Source organism: Balaenoptera acutorostrata, chromosome X, assembly GCF_949987535.1.
Source record: "Balaenoptera acutorostrata chromosome X, mBalAcu1.1, whole genome shotgun sequence".
NCBI lineage: Eukaryota > Metazoa > Chordata > Mammalia > Artiodactyla > Balaenopteridae > Balaenoptera > Balaenoptera acutorostrata.
The window spans coordinates 107,620,600-107,643,510 of NC_080085.1; the positions used below are offsets into that span (position 1 = coordinate 107,620,600).

The 22,911-nt window shown below is 36.1% G+C and overlaps 1 protein-coding gene across 10 annotated transcripts in view; it reads right to left on the reverse strand.

Annotated features, from left to right (window-relative positions):
• Window positions 1–22,911, reverse strand: part of THOC2 (THO complex subunit 2) — a 105,499-nt gene that overhangs the window by 8,974 nt on the left and 73,614 nt on the right. For 3 of the 10 annotated variants that reach the window (XM_057537830.1, XM_057537829.1, XM_007176375.2), the window contains 17 exons: window positions 21,877–21,994; window positions 20,703–20,882; window positions 19,717–19,881; window positions 15,332–15,607; window positions 13,932–14,073; window positions 13,317–13,474; window positions 12,246–12,374; window positions 11,380–11,511; window positions 11,108–11,292; window positions 10,427–10,605; window positions 10,077–10,179; window positions 8,974–9,404; window positions 8,713–8,771; window positions 7,174–7,209; window positions 2,200–2,337; window positions 1,784–1,853; window positions 1,544–1,701 (listed from right to left, as the gene is read on the reverse strand). In XM_057537830.1, coding sequence (XP_057393813.1) covers window positions 1,544–1,701; window positions 1,784–1,853; window positions 2,200–2,337; window positions 7,174–7,209; window positions 8,713–8,771; window positions 8,974–9,404; window positions 10,077–10,179; window positions 10,427–10,605; window positions 11,108–11,292; window positions 11,380–11,511; window positions 12,246–12,374; window positions 13,317–13,474; window positions 13,932–14,073; window positions 15,332–15,607; window positions 19,717–19,881; window positions 20,703–20,882; window positions 21,877–21,994 — 2,659 coding nt within the window. Of the gene's footprint in view, window positions 1–1,543; window positions 1,702–1,783; window positions 1,854–2,199; window positions 2,338–7,173; window positions 7,306–7,987; window positions 8,772–8,973; window positions 9,405–10,076; window positions 10,180–10,426; window positions 10,606–11,107; window positions 11,293–11,379; window positions 11,512–12,245; window positions 12,375–13,316; window positions 13,475–13,931; window positions 14,074–15,331; window positions 15,608–19,716; window positions 19,882–20,702; window positions 20,883–21,876; window positions 21,995–22,911 lie in introns of those variants that run through there. The other 7 variants (XM_057537828.1, XM_057537826.1, XM_057537824.1 and 4 more) reach the window with 5 other exon arrangements.

The window sequence follows — 22,911 nt, forward strand, 5'->3', positions numbered from 1 at the left end:
AAGATATACAAATGGCCAACAAGTACATGAAAAGATGCTTGACATCATTAGTCATTAAGAAAATACAAAATCAAAACAACAGTGAGATACTACTTTACACCCACTAGGATGGCTACAATAAAAACTAAATAAATAAAAATAAAACAAAACAGAAACAGAAAATAACAAGTGTTGGCAAGGATGTAGGGAAATTGGCACCCTCATACATTGCTGGTAGAAATGTAAACTGTGCAGCCACTGTGGAAAACAGTTTGGCGGTTCCTCAAAAAGCTAAACATAGCATTACCATATAACCCAGATATTCCACTCCTGGGTATATACACAAGATCATTGAAAACAGGTATTCAAACAAATACTTCATAGCAGCACACCAATGTTCATAGCAGCACAATTCACAATAGCCAAAAGGTGGAAAACAAGACAAAAGTCCATCAAGTGACGAATGGATGAACAAGTGTGGTATATTCGTACAATGGAATATTACTTAGCCATGAAAAGAAATGAAGTACTGATACATGTAACACCATGAAGAATCTCAAAAACATTATGCTAAGTGAAAGAAGTCAGACACAAAAGGCCACATTATAATACAGTTCCACTTATATGAAATAGCCGAAGTTTTTGATAAGTCCATAGAGACAGAAAGCAGATTCGTAGTTGCCGGGGTGGGGGTGGGGGGGGCGGGGCGGGGATGGAGAATGACTGCTTAATGAGTATGTGGTTTCCCTTTGGGGTGATGAAAATGTTCTCGAACTAGACAGAGATGATGAGTGCAGACACTGCAAATATACTAAATGCCACTGAATGGTACATTTTAAAATGGTGAATTTTACCTCAATTTAAAAAATACTTATTTAAAAGGAGCAGCCTCCCTTTTAAAACTATCACCTTATAATTTTCCAAAACTGCTTTTAGGAACTATGAATATATGGCATATATGTTGAATACATATCATAATGATGCTCTGTAAACACTTTACACTTTAGTAATGGCTTGCTTACTTTATGGCAGATGCATCACATGTATTCTTAGTATCATCCATTAGTATCTAAGAGAATGCACACTATACTTAATTTTAAAACCAAATACAAGTTGTGACCACATAAGTTTATTAGGAGAAAATGCTATAAAAATGTGTTTAAAAATCAGAATTAATAAAGACTTTACAACGGTGTGATGATCAGGGAGAATACACGTGACCATATTTTAACCTCATGAATGAAGAGAAACTAAAAGAACTGTTGTCAGAGAAAAAAGAAAACACGAAAAGAAAGGCTGAAACTCAATGAAAAAAAGTAGCTGGGAGTGGAATGGAGAGGAAAGGAATTTCTGAGGTAAACTAATTCCACCCTCCCAGTAATTTGGGACTGAACTGGCTCAAGTTTTCCAAGATAACCTGCCCTCCCCCAAAGCCTCCTCTTCCTGCCCCCAAATAATAAACAAAAGACTACTTGACTACAAAAAACCCTCAGTATTTGCTAAATTTTCTAATGGGTGATTTTCTAAGAAAAAGTATATTGTTCTTTTTGTTCTTGTAATTTACCTTTTTGCCACCAGAGGAGATTTTATCCATTTTTTCAGATTTAAATGAGTCACCGCCTTTTTCTTTGCCTGAAGATTTTGACTTATTTTTTTCCTTGTCTTTCTCATTTGGATAAGGAGACTCACACGGACTCTCACTTTTGTGTTTTGAAACCCCCACTAAAATTATAAAAGAAAATCATGAAAGCCTTTTCCAATTCAGTTTGATGACTGCTTGGGAAGTATTAATAAGTCTACCTACTTGTTCCATTTTCCTCTTTCCGCCTCTTGGTTAAGTCCGGTGGCACTTCTCGGTCATTGTTTGAGTGATCCTAGAACCAAGAATTGTGAACTACATTGATCAAGAGTTTTTGTTTTTGTTTTAAAGTATTACTTTTATACAAGAAGAGAATAGCTAGTAACTAGCATTGGAGAATATCTGCGGTGCTTTCACATACTTGGTAAAATGACATGAAAGACAAGCAGAGCTGGTAGAGATTATTAGGCTGAAGATCCTTATTACTGTAGAAGATTCAAACACACTTTAGGGTAAAAATACCAGTTAAAACACTAAATAATAGACTGTCATGCAACAAACTAGTACTTTTAAAAAGGCAACAAACACACTACCGTACATGATAATGAGCTTTCCAAACTAGTTTTTAAAAAATTACAAACCCTTTTCCGCTCTTTCCTGTCCTTTTCATCTTTTTTTTCTCTTTCTCTGGATCTTTCCCTCGACTTGTCCAAATCTTTCTTGTCCATTTCTCTCTCCTTACTCTTGGACAGTGGTGGAGGAGTATGATTAATGTAGAGCTGTTAAATTAAGGCAATATTACTAAAGATTATTAGTTTTCCAGTATTGGCATCATTTGCTTGATTGTTTATTTAATGAAAGACATTTGGTAGTAGACCCAAAGTCAAAACTGGTCAGCTGTCTGGATTATGAGAGGTAAAATAAAAGAGCATGGCACAAATTATGCAAAGAATTCAATTCTTGACCTTATAAAAACTATCATTTAAACTCAACCAGTTCATTCCTGCCTCAACTGAGATCTTTATTAGTAAATTCACAAGCTACAGTTCCTTATATAGCTCTATTGTGAAGACCCATAACCACCATTATTACAAGAGTCCATATGTGAAAAATAGTGACTGGACTTTCTCTACTGCAAACAAACAAAAAAATACAAACCTCTACACAATCATGGAAATTTAAAATAGTTTTACCATCCACTGATAAGCAATCGATGACAGTGAGCAAAAGTATAAAATAAAACCTAGCCTTGACTTTACTAATAAGTCTTTTCTGCCTCAGTGTATACCATGCATAGATTATCCTAAATTACTGTTATAGTAAAGGCTGCATATTCTCTACTTCTGAAAGCGCTCCAATTTCTGTCAAATAATCACAACTGATTGTAAGATTTGTCTTACTGGTTCTAAATAGCTCAGAAAGCCATATTGTCAGTTGAGGTTGATAAAACAACTCAGACTGAAAAATGATGAACCAATATTCTCTTTTGCCTATTCTTTCTCCAATGAAAGGCCCATAGACAATAAAACAGCCAAAGATCAAGGATATGCTAATTCTAAATAATTAAGAGGTAACCTTACTTATGCAAGTTGTAAATATGGAAATCCATTCTAAAACAAAATATTAAGGAAATAATCAGACACCTAACCTTACGGCATTTATAACTGTGCTACAAGCTTACGTTTAACTTAAGACATTAAAAATATTAGGCAGCAGAATACTGAATATAACTCATTATATAACTACACAATTCTAGATGTAACTTGGGAATGAAAAGAACAGTGAGTCAGAAGTCAAATATTTTTACACAAAGAAATCCTTTGGTATTCAAAGGAATACATGAAAAAAGACAGCCATCAGTTTGAGAATTAAATTAACACCTGTTTTTTTACCACCACCAAATATTTTCAATTCAGTTTGCTCAGAAATACTGCCATAGCAATGCATAAGTAGATTCTTTAAAATTTCAGTGTTTAAAAGTTGATGATCAACTGAAATAGACAAAATGTTTATTAATAACAAAGAGCAAGAGAATGAGAAACAATCATAAAGTGCTTGTCCAAAAGGTACTCTTGCCGGGTATATGCCCTAAATGACACTTTAATATTTTCTAATTGTGAGGTTTATTCACATCTTAAGTCAATACTATTTATGAAACTAACAAGACAAAGAAAGTAATATGTTATTACAATACTCAAAGAAGACTTATCTTAGGGAAGTATTGCTTAATTCTTCCAGTAAAAAAATTTTTTTGTTTGTGATTACAAATAAGCACGTGCATACACATACACACACACACACACACACACACACACACGCACACCCCTCCACAAGAATGAAGTTTTTAAGTGTACCTAACTTGAATTCTGTATTGCAAGGAATTGGGAATCCTAGAAATTCTTAGTTTAGAAATGTACCAATTCTATTCCTTCTTTCTACCCTTCTAAGAATAGTTCTGATCACAATACTCTTTTCCACAAGAACATACAGTCTCTCATTGCCTATGGAATAAAATGCATATTCCTTAGCTTGGGTATTCCAAGCTCTTCACAATCTTTGCACAATTCTACCCTACTATGGAGTAACCCAATGTACTCTAGGCTGTGGCTACCGCTGCTCCCTAACACCCTGTACTTCCCAGCAGTTCTCTTCACCAGAACGGTTGCTCATTTTTATCTTAATCTCTTAAACTCCTACTTTGCCTTCAAAGACAGCTCGAAAGCCATCAGCAGTTCAACATTCCCTCAACTCCACAAATCACTGTCCAGTGAACTCTTATATTATTTTATATTAACCTTTCTTTGTGGCAGGAATTCCCAATTAATTTCATGTCATTTATTTTTGTCCATAACATAGTTTATAGGATGGTAGGGGAGCTAATGTGCCTTTTCTACTTTTACACACTTCCTAGTGTCTTGTACACATAGTGAGTACTCAATACATGTTTGATGAATAAAATTAATGATTTGTGAAACTGATCTGCATGTAGCATTGTTGGATTTGGGGTTTTTTTAATTTGCTTTTATTCCTGATACTACTGGATCCTGTTTTTTATTGGCTTTTATCCTTGACATTGAGATCATTAGATCCAAAAAAACAATTTGACTGATCTTCAAAATCTGTTTAAGAGACCACTGCCACACTGACCCTTTTAAGGCTACAATATATAAAGATGGCCTCACACGTAGGCTCACGTTTGGTTGGTTGTAAATCCTTGTTTTAAGATGATGAACAGAATTAAAAGCTGAATTTTATTTTGAGGTGGTTATTGCTGCCCTCTGAAATTACAGAGAAGCTTGGTTTAAAGGAGCATGCTTTTCATACTTTATCAAATGTAACTGCTAAGATTGCCAGGTGAAAACACAACTAACCAAAACTATAAATACGCCAACTCAAAACTGGGGGTAGAAGGTGAACTGACAGAAAAGATTTGGATACTAAACTAGAATCCCACTTGAAAAGCCAAGTCCATGTGTATTACAAAGTGAAAATAGTAACTAGTTTAGTAAAAAAGAGGATCCTAGGGGCAAAGTATAACTAAAAGGTCAAACTAGAGCAGGGAAACATTTTTATATGTACGATGACAAAGTAACCTGAAAAAATAGACACATACCTTTCAAATCCTCTAAAAAGTAAAAGCTACCACAGAAAGTTTAAATTATAGAACATTAATTTTAGAGAGCACTCAAAGTCCAGTGAAATTTTTTTTCTAAGACATTCATATGCTATTAAACTTTCTTAGACACAAAAAAAATCAACATCAACTACTATGCAGACCAGTAAACTTTGGATGCTTTACCAAGTCCAAAGGCATAAGAGTTCATTTCAAATATTTACTGAATACCTAATCATATTACCAGGTACCATACTAAGCACTAAGGATCTGAAAAGTGGTATGAGTTGCAATTTTTACAAGGGTATTCATATGCCATTTTCAAAATTTTCTGGTTGAATGTGGAATAAATCTATTGAATTTTAAATGCCCACAAGATCACCATCTTTTTAAGCGGGGCGGGGGGATCACTATAATTTAAAAAATAAGACAAACACACGAAAGAAGTTAAGAATCCGTTCAACTACTATTGAAATGGGTGCTAACAATCAAGGAACCATATTTTTTTTTGCAGTTTTTGTTTTCATTGTGGTAAGAACACTTGAGGAACCTTAATTTTAGTCCAAGTTTTGGTACTAACAAGTTATATGCCACTGGGAAAAGATCAAGAACTTTAGTCTCTTATTTGTTTAAAAAAGACACTGCCACCTGCCCTACCCACCTCACAGCACTGTGATGAGTATGAAATGAGATAACATATGTTTACCTCATATGTTTTATTTTCAAAAGGCTTTCACAAATGTAAGGAATCATAATCTTCATCATTGCTTAGAAAATCCAGTTAACTATAACAGCAGGTTTTCAACTGCTTCAAAATATGTTTCAGGAAATAAATATTCACAAGGTAACATTGTTAACCCATGAATTTAAAATAGTCCACACAAGCCACTGATGGTTAAGACTGACATACATACACAATCCCACTCTGGTTATGAAAACCTACTATACTGGAATACATATTCAATTTAGCAAATAAAAAGTTTTACCTTAAAAGAAAGCATTCACAGTACAACTGATTCTCTTTTGATTAATACAGTATATTCTAAAAACAATGCTACAATTTTAGGACACAGGCACATTAGCTAATCTAAGCTGTTAAAAATTAGTGCTTACTTGCCCAATAGCCACAGACATTTCATTATAAAGCTAATAGTTCTAAAAGCAGTTAGTACTGTCAACTGGCTTTGTTTCAAAATATCATTTTTTACTGGTCCACCAGTAAGGAATCATACTTAGCAGATATAAGAGGAGGCAAAGTAGAAAATCAAAGTGAAACAGGGTACAAATTTTATAGTAATAAAGACAAAATAACATGAACATTGGACAATTCAACTATAACCATGAAATGAATGAACTCTGTAATAAGATACACAAACTGCACATTATTTTTAGTAGCAGAATACTCAAGAAAGTAGAGTAATAGGCAAGAATTAATACTGACATGTAAACACAACCATCAAGTTGAGTATTCCCCTCCAGGAGAATGATTAGTTTACATTAACCATTATTTCTTGATAATATGCTACAACTACCAAAAAGGTAGCTCAGCAGAGGTGATATAGACTTTTATGGGTTGAGATGGGCTCAGTTTTTAGAACAGTTATGTGAATGCATCAGATATATTTTTTGGCTTTTTGGGTTATCTAAAAATGTTAGAAAACAGCCTGACAGATTTGTTTTGAGAAATTAAATAAGCCTACTCCTCAAAAGAAACCAACAACTCCTTCCTCAAATCTTAAACTTACTTTCAGATTTTGAAGCATAAAAGGATAATGCGTAACAGCAAGGAGAGATTATAGAAAGGTTGCCACATTACACACATTTTATAACAATTTCATTAAAAGGGACCATTGTCATCCATTGTTTCAGTTTGTGATAGGTATTTTTAAAGTTTATTCCACTAGCTTACTGAATTTACTAGGGTGAGGGTACCTACTAAACAAATGAAGTAAAGAATTTTTCTTTGTTTTACTTAGGCATGATGATTTTAAAAGACTCAAACCTTTGCTGAAGACTCCTTGAGTTCGATGAGACTGTCCTGTAGAAAATGAATGGAGATGACAGGTGAGCTGGCATAGTTCTCAGAACCCAGAGGAACTTTGGGAAGTATGGCTGTAACCTGGAAATAAACCAGCTACTTCTTGTGAGGATAAATCTCGTGATGTCATTGTTATATGAATATCAACAGTAAAAAACAAAAGCAAAACTATGTAATGGAATTGTAATGTTTAAAAAAAAAATAAATTATATGTACTCATTGTAACAGACAAAAATCTTTCTCTGCTCAGAATTTTAAAATAAATGTCAATGCCACATTTTTCATAACACTGTATTTAAACTACAGATAATCGTAAGAGGCTTAAGAAAGCAAAATATTTTTTCTCCACAAAAAGTTTAAAATAGTGGAGATCACTGTGGAAGAACAATATTGCCTTATATTTTCATAGCTTTTCTTTAATAGGGAGGTTTCAAATTTTCCTTTACTTGTGACTCCACCATAAATATATACACATTTTATCCTAGCCAGAAAACTCAGTGGCATTACATTAACAAGAAAACAAAATGTATTTATAAAAGAGTAATCACTTTTTGTTTTTGCAAAGTGCCTCTAACGATGAATCTCATACCTCCCACAAAAAAAAAAGCATTTAAAAAAAGAAAGAAAATGAAATCAATTACAGTATTCAACCACAGTGCTCTTGATGAAGAATTAGTTAACTCACAGGTTTAAAAGTTCAACGTACTGCAAATTCAAAGATTCCATGAAATTAGATGAGTTTAGAATTAAAATTAAATATGGAGCAAGGAATGGCTACCCTGAGTCTTCAAGAAGGCTACACCCACGATTTTGTGCTGCAGTTGAATGCCTGGGGTTTCTCTTTGCTGGGTGGTAGGATTGGATGCCACATCTGCTTTTATCGTAACGCAAGGTTCAACTTGTTGGGAACCCAATGGGTATAAACAAACCTCCAAGGGAAGATACAACAGAAGCTGCATGCTCACTGAATATACACAACTACAGGAGAACTGATCACCAAGGAGACTTTAAAATGGAACTCCTTTCAAGACTCCTTCTTAGAAGGCACACATCGGTATGATGCTCATCAAGAAGCTTGATGAATTCAGAGGTATCTTGTTTATCCTGTATCATCCAGGAAGTCTTCAGTGCTATATATTCTTCAATATTTATGCCGAAAAATAGGCTTCATTCTGCTGAAAAGATTCATTTGCTTGTAGCTACCATTGCACTCCAAAAAAGACTGCTTAAAGCAGTGAGGCACTTCTGGGTAAAATTTCTCTTGCACTTTGAAACACTACAAAATTAGTGCTAGGTCCTTGAAGTTTTAATATTTTTATAAGAAAAATACTCAATAGGAAAAAAATATCAGTCCACCAATATGTAAAAAATTCATTTTCTAATGCAATATAAAACCTCCAGTGGCTCCAGTGAATACTTGGCACAAGACTTGAAGGAAGTCAGGACACGTATTCCAAACAGGTGAGCCTAACATGGACGCTGCCTTCCTCAGGCTATACTAACCTTTACTGTTGAGGAATGTGATGGAGAAGGGTAGGTATCAATTTTGCGACGTTTTTGTTCTGTTGGGATGAAAAGAAATAGTCACAATAAGGTATGCTTCCACTTTTTTCCACACACTTAAAAAAAAAAATCACCAACTTCTAAGGTTATCAGGTATTAGTTCCCCCTACTAAAGTCCCTAGATAACTTGCCATAATAACAAGACAAGAACCAACTTTATATTACAACAACCAAAGGTAAACAAATATAAATCAAACTTGCCCCTTTCAGGCTCTGCAATATCTGATCGGGGAACAGGTGACTTCAAGGACCCAGAAACTGGTGTTTTCTCTCCTCCTTTAACATTTTCCTTTGATTTCATTTCCTTTGCTATATCTCTTTCTCTGGATGGCTCCTTCTCTCTTTCCTTTTCTTGAGTTGACTTTGATTCTACATTGGGGACAGTGGTCTTGAATTTCTCATCTTTAGCTTTTTCTTCCTTCTTGAATTTTTCTTTCTCTTTGTCAGACTTAGGTGTTCTTTCCTTCGTCTCTCTTGCTTTTTCATCTTTACTTGGCCGTTCTTCCTTCGGTTTTTCTTTACCATCTTTACCAAGTACTCGGGCCTCTGGAGTAGTAGTTGGAGTCTTTTCTTTTTTCTCTTTTTCTTTCTCTTTCCCTTTTTCTTTGTCATTTTCTTTAACAGCTTTGCTGCTTAAGAATAAAAACATGACATTTTAAGACAAATGGTCATAAAATATATTCAATGTTATAAATCATAAAGCATTTCTTACTGACTTCAAAAATTCTAGAACTATGAGTAGCCCTTTAAAAACTAAAGGACAACTTTAAGACAAGTAAAAAGGAAGTACTTCTTTATCCAGTAAATAATAACCAAATTCACAAATAGCAGATTAAAAAAGAATAATTAAAGTGATGTTAGGTCCTTTTATTGTACATGTTCATAACCTTTGAGGATTACAAAGTAACAACCAAAAACTATCCCATAAGCCAACCAAGGGTGCTACGATCAGGAACTGGATTACTTGGCTGGATGGATCACTGGTCTAAATAAGTAGGCTTCTCTCATGTTAATTATTCTTACCCAGATTGTACACAGCAAACACTCAATCCTAAAATTTTTTTTAACTTCACCACATACATTCCCCCTGCATATCCCAGCAGAGGAAACAAAGTCAGTCTCAGCATTATACGAAACATGAGAATGGTAAGCACATCATCAAAATAGCAGTATAGACAAAATTTCTAAGTCCAACAAAAATGACTTCCATAGTATTCATCTATCACCCTCTGTCATTCATGTCTAATGAGGTTGCTTAATCATATAAGAATTCAGAATTTTGACATACAGCACAGTGTTCCTACCTGTTAGAGCCACTATTTCCATTGCTTGAATTCCCTTTTGGTGTGGCACTAGAAGCTTTATTAACTGCTTTCACACCACACTGAGATCTCTCCCTTGATTTATCTGAAATAAAGGTAAGGTTTTATTTGACAAGCCCCTAGATGTAAATAAGCTACAATTGCACAGCAAAATGATTATAGAGACTAGACAGAAAGAAACAAAGGGCTGATCACTTCTTGACAGTTACATACTCCTACTTAGGGAATAATAAAGTAACACTAAGCCAGCACTTTACTTGTCATGTGATACAAAACATTTCAGTTTGCTGAAACAAAATGTATTACTTATAAATTTCTACAAATAAGCATACCAGTCTCCTCGGTACTGCTTTCATCCGATTTAGATGCACTTCCTACTGACGATGAAGAAGGCCCACCGCCAGGCCCATTTTGTATACTGGCAACTGCATTCCTCGGAGGGGGGTCTTTGTGATGAAACTCATTTTCAGGTATCATGTATGACTTTCTACTTTTCAACTGCCCAGAGTAGCTGAAAGTCGCACAAAGTGTTTAAATATACAAATACAAATCAAAAGGCACAAACATGGGGTTTAAAAGAATAAAATTAGCAAGTTATTCACTCTGCTACTTGATTCCAGAGAATAAAAAATATTAATTTTCAGTAAGTTCTTGAATGTCTTTATAAGAGAACCTAGATGCTTTCTTAAAAATTTCAATGTAAACTAATCCTTCAACTAAAATGCCTTTTTTCCACTATTGAAGATTTGATAACTCAACTGATGATAAAATTACATTTCCTCCAAACCAGGATATACTATATATGATTTTTGAAACTATCATCCAGTATAGACTGGAAGCTGATAATCAGAAGTGACAACTCTCACCAGCCTGTGGGAACATGATCGCATAATCTCCCATAATCTCCTGAAGTAAGGCAGAAGATAAACTTCAACACTGTAAGACATTTTAAAGTCTTCAGAATCCTTCTGTAATCTAGTCTCATAAATCACATTAAAGTATAATTGTGTTACCCCATAGCCAATGCATATAGATCTGGCCTCTTCTCTTTTTCCTCTTGGCAGATTTTATGCACTCTTCTTTCCAAAGCCTGACCCAGATTCAAAACTTTTGGGTACCAAGGAAGTATTTTTGTTAGCACAATCAAGATATTCCTGATGTGAGAATATTCGCCTGTTTCAAGGCAATGTACCGATGCCTACAACAAACATTTTAAGATCTGTTATTAAAAAAGTATAAGTATGAAGAGAAAAAACCACCTTTGAGAAATACAATTTTTTCTTACCTTGGTTAGTTTGTAATGCCATTTATGTACAACGTGTCGAAAATTTTCATAGTCTAATTGATCAGCTTTATTTCCACCATCAAAACCAGTTGCCCGTAATATAGTAAGAAATCCTGGATAATTTCCACATTCCTAAGGGCAAAAGATAGGCTGTCACTTTTAAAGAAAAATTCTGTCCTCCAAAATAGCGGAAGCTGAAACTTAAGTAGACTAGATTAATGATTCCATGTGAAAACATAATGTGTATTTTGAACGATAGGTAGTTTTCACAGAAAGATTCACCTTATTCAATGACATTAATTTGAAATGTCAGTTTGAGATAGGATAAAAATATAGCTTTTTTTAATAATGAATTGTGCTTAAATTTTATACATTGTTTTACAACTGAATCTTAAACTCAGCTTCCCTTTATTTTTTTTAATTTATTTTATTTTTATTTTTTTTTTATTTTTGGCTGTGTTGGGTCTTCATTGCTGCGCGCGGGCTTTCTCTAGTTGCGGTGAGCGGGGGCTACTCTTTGTTGCGGTGCGCAGGCTTCTCATCGCGGTGGCTTCTCTTATTGTGGAGCACGGGCTCTAGGGTGTGCGGGCTTCAGTAGTTGTGGCACCCGGGCTCAGTAGTTGTGGCTCGCGGGCTCTAGAGCGCAGGCTCAGTAGTTGTGGCGCACGGGCTTAGTTGCTCCGCGGCATGTGGGATCTTCCTGGACCAGGGCTCGAACCTGCGTCCCCTGCGTTGGCAGGCGGATTCGTAACCACTGCGCCACCAGGGAAGGCCTCAGCTTCCCTTTTAAAACTGAACCCAGAGCTTACTGGAAGCGGTCATTATATACATGGTAAATGGGTAAAAGGTAAGAGTATTTGTCATACCTTTTCATATGTGGCTCTATCACTGTGCCACCTGGTCACAGTCTCTAACATGCAGCAAAGGAATCTCCCATATCGACTAGCTTCATTTTCAGTACAGCTTGCAACTGTGTAAATTATATCAGAGAAAACCTACAGAAAACAATGTGTGAAAAATAAAAACAAATCAAGGTCAAAATTAGTTCAAAATATTAAAAGATCATGTAATAGCAAATCATAATAAACTAAACAGGTAAGTTTAGTCAAAATGCATCTTCCCCTTTTATATTCACAATTCCAGAGACCTTTAAAGATTCTGGCTTTTGTGAGGAAATAGCACATTCATAAAGCAACAATAACAACAACAACAAAAAAACCACTTTTATAAAGAAAGCTGATTTACAATGAGGGAAGAAAAACACTATCATTATTATTACAACATAACTTCTTTAACAAAGACTTAGCCATAGATATTACTGGGGTTAAGGGGACAGTAAGCAGAGGCGAGGCTGATAGAAACTAGAAATAGGCAGCTGAGAGGCTGTAACATACATCATGTTTTTAAACCACAAAATGCAGCTATTTATTATTATGAAAAAAGCCAGATGCAAAAATCTGTGAATGTGACCATATTGAAAAGCATCCCTGCTTTTATATATGTGCAAAAGTGTAAGCTTTTTCGTTGTTTCCTGAGGGGGTGAAGGTTAAAAATGGAGAAGAGAGTTCTACCTATTATGACAAACATATAAACCCAAATGTTGAGTTAATGGATTAACTAGGGGTGCTTATTACATATCAGGCACTACTCAAAGTGCTTTTGTGTATAGTGACTCATTTATTCCTCACAACAATCTTCTGAAGCAGGTACTATTATCCCGTTTTACAGATAGAAAACTGAGGCACAGAGAGGTTAAAAAAAACTTGCCAAAGATCATATAGCTAGAAAGTAGCAGAGCTAGGATTCAAGTTCAGGCACTTGGCTCTTGAGTTCATGCTTTTAACCAAACACACAATAATACCTCTATAGATTATATATAATGTTTAGCTATCTTTGTGTGAGACTTTGTTTTAAAGGTTGCAATAAAAAGAACTTACTCGATCATAGCAAAGAAGTGTGGAAAAATTTGGAGTTTTCTGTTGATGTACCAATTCAACAAAACGAGCACAGTAAACAGCATCAATTGCTGAAAAAATACATCGAGGAAATATACACAGCTGTAGAAATTTTGTGATGGTCTCATTTTTGGTAGATTCTAAAAATAAGGGAAGAATATATTAAGTGGTAAACTTCTTCCTCAAGTGCCTCAAGGCCACTAAACATGACAACATAAACTTTAGTGTAGAGAATGATATAAAACCACAAACTATTTATAGTTTGTAACCAAAAGGTCATGCCTGGGATAAGACTTTCATTTTCACTCTGTGGACATTTTTCTACCTATAATTTCTCCAGAGATAAGATTTTATACAGAAAAGTTGAATGATAAGCTGCCAATATTGTAGTTTTAAGTTAATTAATTTCACCAGCAAATTAAATCTGTTCCTTCAGTGAACATGTGAAGTCGACTCTGCGTTAATGAATAACCAAAGAATGGGATAGTGAACACCGAGTTGAAATACAAACATAATACACTTCAATACCTCCAAAGTTATAAAAGTTTGCTTTTTTAATGTAGCAGTGGCAGAAATGTAACAATTCCAACAACTTACTTGCTAAAAGCCAATTGTCCTTTTCCAGTTTCAGTCTCTGTAGCACTCGCTGTACATGTTCCATCTGTTTCTTTTCTTCTTCAAGAAGCTTGTCCTGAAGGGCAGTACATCGCTCCTTCTCTTTTTTCTTTTTATTTGGAGGCTACAAAGTATAAGTTAGATACTTTTCTAACTACAGGCACATCACCTCTCCTTCTTTTAATTAAAAAATTTGAAGAGATAAATGCTGATATCTTATACTAATTACTTCAACAGGGATGTTCAGGAGTCCACTTGGATGTGCTTTGACCTCCATTCAACAAATCCGAGACAAAGTCAGTCTTCGTACACTATCAAAACAGGATACCTTCTCAACACTGGTACTTTTACTCTGAGGCACGGAGTCATCTTTGTTCCTTCCTTCTCTGTTCCAATATTCTAACTGCTTACAAGTCTTTTGCATTCCCACTACCTCCACCATAGTCTATGCTCTCAGTACTTCATAATGAATTACCCAAAAAGCCACCTAGTTGGTCTCCCGCCTAATGCCAGTCCCTTGCCCTATCAAACGTATCCTTCATATCACTGTCACGAGCAATCTGTCTAAAGTACCATTTTTACCATTATCGCTTCCCCACTGAGGAATCTAAAATAGTTCTCAATTTTATCAAGCCTTCCTTTTTTTTTTTTTAAAGTGCATTTTTAAAAAATAATTATTTATTTGGCTGCGCCGGGTCTTAGTTGAGGCACGTGGGATCTTCGTTGCAGCACGCGGGATCTTTTAGTTGCTGCGTGTGGACTCTTAGTTGCGGCATTCGTGCAGGATCCAGTTCCCCGACCAGGGATCAAACCCCGGCCTCCTATATTTGGAGCACGGAGTCTTAACCACTGGACCCCCAGGGAAGTCCCTCAAGCCTTCCTTTCTAACTTTCATTGCTCTACATCACCTGGCCCCAACCTCACCTTTCAAATTTATCACTAAGCCCAATCGCCACAGTAAAAGTGGTCTCTTTAAACCTTAGACTACTTCATACCTTTGCTGAAGCTTTACAGTCGCCAGTTTGCCCCCATATTTCCAAACTTAACCTATCTTCAAGGCCTATCCAGTTCAAGACTCACCTCTTCAATAAAGCTTTCTCCTAAAGAATTCTCCTTTGGGAAATCCTATTGCTCTTGCAATTGGAGTTAAGTAGATCATTTTAAGTTGCTAACACAGCCCTCAAATACCTTTTGATTGGTCATAACCTGCATGTACTCACCAAGCCCCTGCCCCACCCATGGAGAGATAACCTCTAAACCACTTAGAAAAACATTATGTAACGACAGGATAGGAATTTGAGCTAATACAATTCCAAAGTATGGATAATGTTGAATCAATACCATGAAGTTATTGTACTTGAGCTACTAGAACAAAAACCTACCATTTCCTGATTGTCATCAATTGCTTTCATCTGGACTTTAAGTTTATTGACTTCCCGTTCATAGCTGGTATGTGGAACTGCAAGGTCATACATTGTCAATGACCAGAATGTGGCATAGAATTGAGGGCTGATGTCGTCCCAGACTTTGGAAACATGTAAGGAAACCACTGCTTCATGGACAGGAGCCATCACCATTTCACATGATGTAATGTACTTGTGAACTTTATGTTGCTGTTTACTTCCCTTCTCTGATTTTTTAAGTTCATCATACTTTGACTGGAGATAAAAAGTAAAAACACACACATACAATATAATTTATAGCACTGATTTTCATAGTATAAAAACCTAGGTTCCCTTTTCAAGAATCAGAAGATGACCAATCAAAACTGTTGTAGGAATTCTAATTTCTTACCAACAACATTTCTTTTAAGATAAATCATCCCTGGAAGCTGTTTCAATATTTAGCCCTATGTGCTTACTATGAGCTTTTCTGAAGATTCTTATTGCATCTGACCTGTTGAGTAAGTGAATAGGGTATGTGGGCCCCCTGTCCATTTCCCCCACCCTACTCTCTCTTGCTGTTGCATCAAGGATTGAACATGCAGGGTTTCCACTCCTGCTTTTGAGATATTCAAGGGAACCAAGTAGAGGGTCTTAACACTAGTAAAGAGGCAGAATGGAACTAGTAACAGCCAACCAAAACAGAATGTTTTATCGCTACATGTAGCCCCTATCATCTGTTACAATTTGTCAATTAAGAAGCTGGATCAACACAAAGAATGGTTATGAGAACGTTACCATAAGATCGCTAAGTAGGGGGACCAACTGTCCAGGTTTTCCAGTGATTGAGGGGTTTCCCAGGATGCAAGACTGTAGTGCTAAAACTGGGAAAGTCTCAGGCAAACCAGGACCAACTGGTAACCCTATTGCTAAGCTAAATTATGATTTTCTCTGAATGGCTATGGCATACTGGAGTTTAAAGCATGTGGGAACTGACTGAAACACAGCTTTTTTTGGCCTGATTGGTTTATCCTAATTTGGGGGAGAGTCAGAGGAAGGCCATACCCTTAATTGTATGAGAAAAAGAATCTGTTAGTACAATGGGAGGGACTACATATTAGTTCATAGAATGTGTGTCAAACAAAAAAGAAAACAATACAAAGTGGAGTTGTTGCTATTATCTCATGTCCTTCAGTCTCTGTGAGACGAAAGAGCTCTCACCCAGAAAACTGTCTGGGTTAGGCATCATCCCTGAAGATGAACCTAAGAGGAGATCTAAAACTAGCTTCTTCTTTATGCTAGAAAGCACTTAAATCATTTACAGTTTGTGCTAAACATGGAACCCAGAACTAGAAGGTCTGAAGTCAAAGGTTCCACTTCCAGTTCTGCATCGTGATAGGCGAGAAGAGTCTTGGCTCCTTACAGTCCAGCTGCCGGCCCTCCTGAGTGCTCCATACCCCAGGCTCGCTGGATTGAAGGCATACCAAGTACTCTTTGTTCTACAAGGTGTCTCAAGCAGGCTCTGAGACTCATACAATTATCTTAGAAGTGGGAAAAATTATCTCCTGTTTTCCCCATTTTAGAGAGCATGCTGGTAACTACTGAGGCCACATAGGTGGCAAAGCTATAAGTATAAAGAACATTACTTAGGAGAGAGGTCCCAATTACACCAGAGACCTGAGAGAATAGTAGCTGGGATAAGAAAAGGCTTTTAAATTTTTGAGGGTGGGTCCTACTGAAGGCAACTAATATGAATCTATGTGAACGGAAAGACATCTGTTGAGGTTCTAACAAAACTCAGAATAAAACAGTGATGAAACTACCTGCATAAGATAGCTTATCTACCTGATTTGGTCATATTTAGAATATGAACTAGGGGAAAAGCCTTTCTTTCAGACCAGTGTTGCAAGGTGGCTCTCAGCAATTAAAACTGAAAATTAGGTTATAGGTATGACAGTGTTATATGATAGCCCCAGTCTCCCTAATCCTTTGGTTCTGAATCTGTGACTTCTATTTCCAGGCACCCCCCTCATTCCTATCTAGTTGAAAAAGAAAAATAGGCTTGATCAGAAAAGGCGGCTATACTGCATATTTGCCTAGGACAAATATTTCCTTGCCTAAAGTCAGTTTAACCCTTCTTCAAGCTCACATCTTCAGTCAAATGGATAAGTATAACAGCTCTACAAAGTCACCTGGGGAACTAGACCTACGGAATAGAAATGATATCCACTGTTATTGTACTTTTTTTTGTTTTTGGCCGTGCCACGCAGCATGCGGTATCTTAGTTCCCCAACCAGGGATCGAACCCATGCCCCCTGCAGTGGAAGTGCAGAGTCCTAACCACTGGACCGCCAGGGAATTCCCTGCTGTACTTCTAATTACTGTTCAAAAAGCTTTTGGCCTAACAATGTGAGCAGTGTTTGGTTGGCTAAATCATTCCCATGAGAGCCTGCCAATAGTCAATTTATGGAAGGGACCTAGCAGCCCTCTAATACTCATACTCTCTCATCAAAGGTTCTTCAAGAGGGGCTTTCACCCAAGAGGCAAAAGTAAGGATCCCTAGGAAAGCCTGGATGCCCAATCCAGTGTAACCAAGGTTGTGGAGGAATTCCCTTTCCAGGGGGTGGCATGTGGCCTACCCCTGATCTGGTTGTATAGCCACCTCTGTATAGTTCTCTGTTTTTCTCCTCAAACTTGAAAGGAAAATGACATTTCTTTGTTTAGATGTTTTTATCTCTTAAATGACAAAGACACAATATTTTACACAGGCTACGGAAAAAGTAGCTGTTGGTATGAATGACCTGCTCCATTTTCTGACCTGGAAAAGTTCAGCCAACCTCAGGCAACCAGGTGTTCCTGTTTGCTAGGGTTCAATAGCGCTGATTAGTGTGTCACTTCTCAGTATAGCACAGGGCAGGTCAGAATTTCTGAGATGAAGCAATTCTCCCACCTCAGTCCTTCAAGAAATCAGGTCCCCTGTTGTATAGCTGAGACTGATCTACTGTGGGGTGGGGCGACAACACAAAACATAACTACACAAAGAGAGCATAACAATTTTCTGGATTGAGAGAGTCTAAAGGAGAAGAAGCCTAATCCTACTCCCTTATTCCCTTTTTCCCTCTAGAGAGTACAGCACAGTATTACAAGTGATAACTGAATCAATTAACATTTAGCTAGTTGTTAGAGGTTAAGTGTGAGACTGTAGCAGTTGATAAGTAAACACTAACAGCTGATGGTTGATTAAATGATCAATTAGATCCCAAATTTCTCAGCACCTTTTCCCCCACTCTACTACACAGCCCTGTATCCCCACTGGGAACAAGAAGGGAGCCTACTTAAAGATAAGGGAACAAGATCTTCCCCAAAATCTGTAGTGAAAGCCTTGCATAGTACAGACTTAAAAAACAACAACAGATAAACAGAAGGGCCAGAATCTAAGCCTACAGAAAAATGAAGAATATGCTTGGGCTCCAGTCAGAGTGGGGAAGTACCACAGTTTCCAAACAGAGTACTGACCATGGCCCTGAGGGAAAAGGAAAAGTAAATTCCTATTAGAGGTAACTGCTTTAAAGGGAAGAGTCCAGGTGGCAGATAGAGAAAAGGAGGGAGGGTTGTGTCCTCTTCCCCCACATCCTTACTTGAATTTCAATACAGTCACTAACGGGATACCCTGCTTGGGAGGGCTCTAGTTTGCTTTTTGTTGTTGTTTGTTTTCAGTTGTTTCATTTAGGTGGAGAGAAATAAAACAAGAGCCATGAATATACCTTTCCTAGAAGTTACACAACAGAGAGTGCAAGAGTATTTAGAATGTTTGGGGGTGGTTAAGTCTGTCAGTCTTTATTTCTTTGAAGGCAGTATGTGTAATAGCAAGTCAACTATCTGACAGTGATACTGTCACTGAGGAAACAGGAGTCTCTGTATTCAAGAGGAGTGTTTCTCAGAATGACGTACCACATTCGCCTGCATCAGAATCATCTAGTGCTTGTTAAAAAAACAAAAACAAAACAAAAATCCCCAGGTACCATTCAAATTACTAAATTAGAATTTATGGACATGGGGTTGAGTTTTTTTTTTAAGATCCTTCCTTGGTGATTCTCTAATAATTCCCTGATGAGCTGCACTAATGGTGGAGAACTATAGTTCTAGAGGGCCCATAAGACATCAACTTGGACAACTGGTGGTGTAGTAACAGTAAAATTATAGAACTAGTAAGACTTACTTTTTAAAGGGGATATTTTCATTGCCCACTGTGCAGAGCTGAGTATTAACAAAAGAGCAATTCTCTCATAATCTATATCTATGTCAAATTAAAATGCATTTACAAATAAAAGTTAAGTAGTAATGTGGAATCATTCCTGAATGGCAGCAAAGATACTTATACTTACCGAAATATGGTGTGCATACATTGGCCTAGACAGGAAAAATGCTGCATCATGGGGTGTGTGAAATTCATTACAGAGCACATCAATTGAAGGCACTCGCTTTATATAATCTTCTGTGCTTAGATTAGACGCTAAAAACCCACCAAACTGTACCAGGGTATCATGACACTAAATTTAAAAAATAAGACAAAAATCACAAATGTGCTACCATTTTACTAAACCAACATAACATTTTCCAAAATGACTAAGATATATTTTAATAATATTTTGATTAACAATTAAGAATTCAAATTTTACTACTTGAAAGAACTTTGGAGACAATCTACAAACTTAATCATATAATCATATTACAAAAAAGATACCCAAGTCCTGAAAAGTTGACTAATCTAAGACTTTAATAGTCAACAAAGGTCTCAAGTTCCAAGCTACTGTTCACCACCTTTAGTAGCAGAATATATTTATCTAAATCACATAGAACAATTTTATGTATATGCAAGTCAATTTTCTTGGCCCTTAAAAGTTGAAAACTTTATAAAATATGCGTGATGTTTTTTATTTCCTTGTAATATAGTTGGTGATAGTTAAACACATTTTGTAGGCTAACCATAGGTTTTGGTGCTTAATATTTAAAAATATATTTTATAAATGAAGATCATATCTACTTTGTTGTGGCTGAAATTCCAGATTTCCAGAGATCAGAAAAGATGAGAGCAAACAACTTAAAGTTATCTACTTAACTGAAAACCTTATACATATTATTATGTCCCCTAGATCCATCTCTTAAATATCATAATTTGCACAGAAAGAGTCCCAATTTCCAGAATGTCTATTATATATATAATTATATAATTACATATTATATATTGTATATAACATATATGATATATATATGATGTGCAAAATGACATTTTTAAAATTGTATCACATTCTATATTTTCCACTATCAAGATTTAAAAACCCACAGAAACACAAAGGCCACTTTAACTTGCCTGATCATAGAGCTTTCCCACAAGTTTCAAATGTTTCTCTCCACCTTCCTGAAAGATTACCCCATTCCTCTGCTGAGCCATAAGCAAACAGAGAGGAAGAGCAAGATCATGGTCTAATAGTGCATCCTTTAATCTCTGGGAGGATTTTTTAGTGTTTCTTATCTGGCCAAAGTAACCACCCTGCAAAAGAGAAGACATAACTTTACCAGTGTACCAGTACATAACACATGCCATCTGATTTGAAGAAAAAACACAGAAAGGGTTTGGTTACAATCCTGAAGATAACAAACCCACACACTCTACATTCCTTCCCTCTCTTTACAAATTTATTTTACGGACACTATTACTGCCACTGGCTTTAGTCACTGGTTTAAAGATAACTGTCAACTGTCTTTAAACTTCTACATATTTTCCACTTTCTACCATGCAGTCCCTTATAAAGGATTATCCTTCAGTCAGTGTGGAGCAGAGTCAACAACAGAGTAACTATGCTCAGATTTATGCCCGTTGGGGTATCAAGGACCACAGAAGATTTGATATTTATTTCCCTCCAGATGTATTACTTACTCTCTTTTATACTTTGTTTCAGCTTTTTAAAAAGGTTAAAATAACTAGTATATCGCAATTTTTAAAAGGGAGGTGGGGGCGATTGTAAGAGGAGGGTATGTATGGCTTTGACACTTAGCTTTACGTACTTATGTGCTGTTTAAATTCTTTATTATGAACATGCGTACATTTTGATTACTGTAGCTTTGTAACACTGTCTGAAGTCTGGGATGGTTATGCCTACTGCTTTGTTCTTTTTCCTCAGGATTGGTTTGGCAATTCTGGGTCTTTTATGGTTCCATATAAATTTTAGGATTATTTGTTCTAGTTCTGTAAAAAATGTCATGGGTAATTTGATAGGTATTGCATTCAATCTGTAGATTGCTTTGGGTAGCATGGCCATTTTAACAATGTTAACTCTTCCAATCTAAGAGCATGGGATATCTTTCCATTTCTTTGAATCATCTTCAATTTCCTTTATTAATGTTTTGTAGTTTTCAGCATGTAAGTCTTTCACCTCCTTGGTGATGTTTATTCCCAAGTATTTTATTTTTTTTGATGCGATTTTAAAAGGGAGCATGCATACATTTTGAATTTTGAGTCACTAAACAAAAAGAGCAATTCTCACCTCAGCTTTTAGTTGCTCTCCACCAGTCATGGCCTCTAGTTGCTCCATTGTCATTTCTTCTGTAATTTCTATTCCTGCCATTTTTTGCACCACTTCTTTCAATATAAGCAGGTCAAAACTATTTAGGAAAAACAAGAAATAGTCTACAGTTGAAACTTCAAACATAAAAGTAAAAATGAATTGTAATTAATATACTAAGAATCCCTAAATTATTTGTATATAAACATTTGGGCCATGTAATATGTTTAACTTTTTACTTGGAAGTAATTTCAAACTTACAGATAGGATACAAAGATAAGAATAGTACAAAGCACACCCACATAGCCTTTATCCCTACTTCACCTGTTATTAACATTGCGAACATCCCATTCACTTTATCATTTCTGTTTTCTCTCTCTCTCCCCCATCTTCTCTCTCTCTCCCTCTCTCACGCACGCACACACACACACACACACACACACACACTCTCTCTCACAATTTTCTTGAACTATTTGAGAGTAACTTATCTAGTAAGTAACATCATTTTAGAGGTACCTAAAATTCCTAATTACCCCTAAAATTGCTAATGTGTTTCCTAAGACTATCGCTATTCTCTTACATAACCACAGCAATAGTTATCAATTTTAGTAAACCTAACACTGATACAATACTTTTATCTAATATACAGGTCATATTTCATTTTTAGCAGCCAACCCAATAATGCCCTTCATAGCATTTTTTTTTATCCTTCAGTACAGGATGCTCAATATATATTTTTTGATAGTATAGAGTCATCTCTTTAAACAATCACACACACTTGGGAGGAATGGAGGGAGGGAGAGGAGAAAGGAAAAAAGGAAGGAAATGCAAATTCCAAGTTGTGATATTTGAGCCTAAGATGACAGTTTAGTGGCCTGCCTTATGCATATTTATTACTGTGCCAACAGTTACTCATTTGAATTCTCAAAGTTTAGGACTGTCAATGGAAATAACACCTTATGACTTCCAAGATCTTCCTTAATTTGTTAAGTAATGAAGATAAGGAAAAACATTCTT